Source organism: Phaethon lepturus, unplaced genomic scaffold (genome assembly GCF_000687285.1).
Source record: "Phaethon lepturus isolate BGI_N335 unplaced genomic scaffold, ASM68728v1 scaffold13136, whole genome shotgun sequence".
Classification (NCBI taxonomy): Eukaryota; Metazoa; Chordata; class Aves; order Phaethontiformes; family Phaethontidae; genus Phaethon; species Phaethon lepturus.
The window spans coordinates 50,005-53,722 of NW_010544173.1; the positions used below are offsets into that span (position 1 = coordinate 50,005).

The window sequence follows — 3,718 nt, forward strand, 5'->3', positions numbered from 1 at the left end:
AGCTGCTTTTGATACTGCATGGATGGTGCGGAGCTGGGCTCAAGGAAAACCCCCGTTAGAAATCCTTGCTGAGCGGTAGGTGCTGCTTTTGTCTTCTCCATTGCCAGTGTTTTAAAGAGTTGTTGTACTGATAGAAGGCAGTGATATTCAGAATGCCAACAAGAGAAATTCTTCCTTGGTGCAATGGCATTGGGCTGAAATTATCTATTCCTTCAGGTTACTGAACAATTTACAATAGCAGTAGGTTGTTGCTCGGCAAGCTTCTGTACGCTAATACAGAGATCCAGCAAAGTGCTTGACATGGGTTTAAATCACTAATTTAAGTCACTAATGACTAGAATTAAGTATGGTCCTTAAGGAAATAAACCAAAGATACCTTGTGGCAAAAGATTAACCCTCCAACAATCTCAGCACCTGTTCTTTCAATTAAAAAAAAAAAAAATCCTCAAACAATCTAAATACTTTAACACTACCAGCTTTCATAGTTGGTATCTGTGATTTTAACTCTGCGTTTTAACTTAATAGCCCTTATGCCCTCTTTATTTAGACTGATAAATATGTGGTAAAGGAGAACAGCTATAATGCTGTATCAGAAGCTTCTCTGTGTAATGGCTTTTTGACCAGAGCGCAAAAAAAAAAAAAAAATCTAAGCACACCAGCAGCCCTGGTGTCGCCATGGTCTGATGGTTGAAGTCGCTGACTTTTGGTCCAGATGGTAACTTCCTGCTCTGCTACAGCTGCCTAGGCTGTTTCAGGGCAGCTACATAACAGAAATAGTCATAATTGTGGTAATGCAAGTAGAAGCATTACTAAGTACAGTGCTTTGAGAAGTTTTAAGATAGAAGCCTGTGGGATGACTCAAACATGGCATAGTCCCAAATGGAAAATTGCACAGCATAATAAAAAAGGCTGTGGTGGTTATAGGAATTGCAGAATGACGGGATTTAGTGCTGTTATGTGGTAAAGAAGTTGCTCCTTGGGTGGATGTTAAAGCAAAACCAGATGACTGAATGATGTAACCTCCTTTTTTTTTTTTCTCCTTTTTCCTGCTTGCTTCCTGCCACAGGAAAATACGGGCATAAGTTCTAAGAGTCTGTCTTTGTTGTCCTTTTTCTGTTTGGCATCCTTCTGCTGAGCAGGGATAAGAAATGGATGGATGCATTAATGCATTTAGTGCGTAACACTTGTCCTAGGAGAATCAAAATAAGGTGCAGGTAGTTGCCAAAAATAAAATACTCTTTATATAATATTTTTTTTAAATGAATCTCTTGCATCTTTTTTCTCTATAAGAGAGAGCATTTATCGACTTTTGCCTCAGACTACCCCTGAAAATATTAACAAGAACTTTGACCAGTATACCATTGACCCAGCAACAAGATACCCGAACTTGAACTCAAGCTGTGTTCGACCTCACCAGGTCAGTACCTAAAAGGCTTGCTTGTGAAATCACAGTACATTTTTTGTCCAGGAGAAATAGGACTGCAAGTAGTGTGTAAACAAAGCTTCAGGGGACTCCTTAATGTAGAACCAGCTATTGATAAAGTCAACCTAGAGAGAAAACTTTTTTTCTCTCCAAGTGAGTCTAACATTATGCTGCCAATTGCTTTTACTTGTAGGTGAGACAATTATATGTTACCAATGAGTTACAACAATGTCCTCTTGAAAGAGTGAGCTCCATTAGAAGATCAGTGAATTTCTCAAGACGTGGTATGTGATGTCTCATGTTTGCTGTGGCTTAATATTTGGAGCCTTCTGAGCATACAAAACCTGATGAAAATATTTGCTCTCCACTGTAACTGCAGAGTCAGATATTCGACCTAACAAGCTCTTGACATGGTGTCAGAAGCAGACAGAAGGGTACCGTAACGTTAATGTCACAGACCTGACTACCTCCTGGAAAAGTGGCCTTGCGTTGTGTGCAATTATCCATCGCTTCAGACCTGACCTCATGTAAGTGATGTCGGTAGATCTGGAGTGTAGGATATATTAAGCATTTACCAAAGTATAGTGTAAGACCAACCAGAACAAAACTGATACTCTGCAGTCCTCTTCTATTGCTGGTTTTTGCAAGGAGGTGCACACCGTTGCTGGGTTTGGGGCATGGAGAGGGTGGGGTGGTTTTTGCTTTCTTTTTTCTCTATGTCCTTGCATAGCATTTAAAATTAAATATATATGCTTTCAAAGAGCTAGGAAGGCTTTGAACCTTATGACTTATGATCATGTTTGTGGGAGTCACATGGCTGTTTAAAACAAAAATTGCAGTGCTTGGAGAATGTGAGTTGCATTCCCAGGTCCCTGGAGACAGGTTTTTAGAGTATGTTTAAAACCAGAGCCATAATGGCACTGTCACGAGTTAAGGCTCGTTCAGGTATTTCTGTTAATTGAGCCATCCTTGCTGTGTTGTAGTGGTTGCTGTGACAGCCATGTAGATGCACAGGAGATGGTGATTTTGCACAACACTCTGTCCAGAAGAGTGCAGTGCCCTTGCACGTGGGCTGTGCAGCAAGGGCTGGCCTTTGAGAAGTAACTGCTTTAGGGATTGAGTGTAAGCCAGCATTCCCCTTTCGACAGTGTTTCTGGGATCCTAACCCTACAAGACCCAACTTCTTGTGTATGAATGTTTTGTAAGGTTCCTTGCTTAGATACAAGAGGGTCAGTGTGTAACGGGTGTTGGAAAACGGCAATTGCTGGCGCTGGGTTACTGAGCCTGCTTGATGCAGTCGGTGGTGGGGTGACTCCTGTCCTCTCACCGATCTCCAAAATGCAGCAGATGCATTCTCTTGCCTTCCTACACAGGCTGAGGAGTCACGAATGAATTATTGTCAGCCTCCCTTTGTGGTGGATAAAGGAAAGAAATGATTGAGCTCTTTCATGAGATGTGATAAGTTGGAAAAAATAGGAGCGATACCCAGGGTGCTTGTTTGTACAGCTTTGCCAGAGGAAATGCTAATGTTGTAAGAATAGGATTTTTTTTTTGCCTTGAGTTAGTTTAAAAAAAAGGGAGTTAGGGATGGTTTTGTGGATATAAGGGGGGGAGAGTGTAGGAAGCAAGTAATCTTTGCTATCTGTGGAAAGCATGTCTCTTAAGCACTGCGCTCTCTAGAAAGTTGATAGATTTATCTTCCTGAGCTAACGGACCTCCTGCTGTTTAATTAACATTGTGTTTGGATCTTGTCGGATTTTTGTATTAAATGGGACTGCTGAAGGACTTGGCCAGATGAAATCCGGGCAGGCGAGAGAGGCAGCTGCCTGTGGGCTGCGGGCAGGGCTGGGGTGGAGGGCTGCAGTCCCCTGGCCCCAGAAACAGGCAGAGTGTGTGGGTGGAGGGGAGAGAGAAATTATTTGGGGGTTCAAAACCTCACATTCCTTATGGGGAGAAAGAAACTACCCTGCCTGGAGCTTTGTAATTTATTCACGTGTTTATTTTAATCATGAATTTTGGAAGCTGTTCAAGAGATCAGAGTCTTAGAATAGGTCCCATAGAAAATGGATTAAAGAATGGGTAACACAGTTCCAGATGTGTGGTGTACTTAGTGCACTGCTAAAGTCACTTATGACATGGACAGGAGGTCCTCATTCAAAGAGTGTATGTAACACCTTAAAAAGAAAGGTCGTGCCTTGCATATGGGTGTGCACACATATATTTCAGAAAATGCTAGACTAAATTTACTCCTCTTGGCTTTGATTTATAGAACTAATTGGAACTAAAAAGTCAATT

At 41.7% G+C, this 3,718-nt stretch overlaps 1 protein-coding gene across 1 annotated transcript in view; it reads left to right on the forward strand.

Annotated features, from left to right (window-relative positions):
* The window catches only part of MICAL2 (microtubule associated monooxygenase, calponin and LIM domain containing 2), a 28,947-nt gene extending 26,993 nt beyond the window's left edge, over positions 1 to 1,954 (forward strand). Inside the window, 4 exon segments of the mRNA XM_010288594.1 lie at positions 3 to 75; positions 1,291 to 1,417; positions 1,617 to 1,707; positions 1,803 to 1,954. Coding sequence (XP_010286896.1) covers positions 3 to 75; positions 1,291 to 1,417; positions 1,617 to 1,707; positions 1,803 to 1,954 — 443 coding nt within the window.
* The last annotated feature ends 1,764 nt before the right edge of the window (positions 1,955 to 3,718 follow it).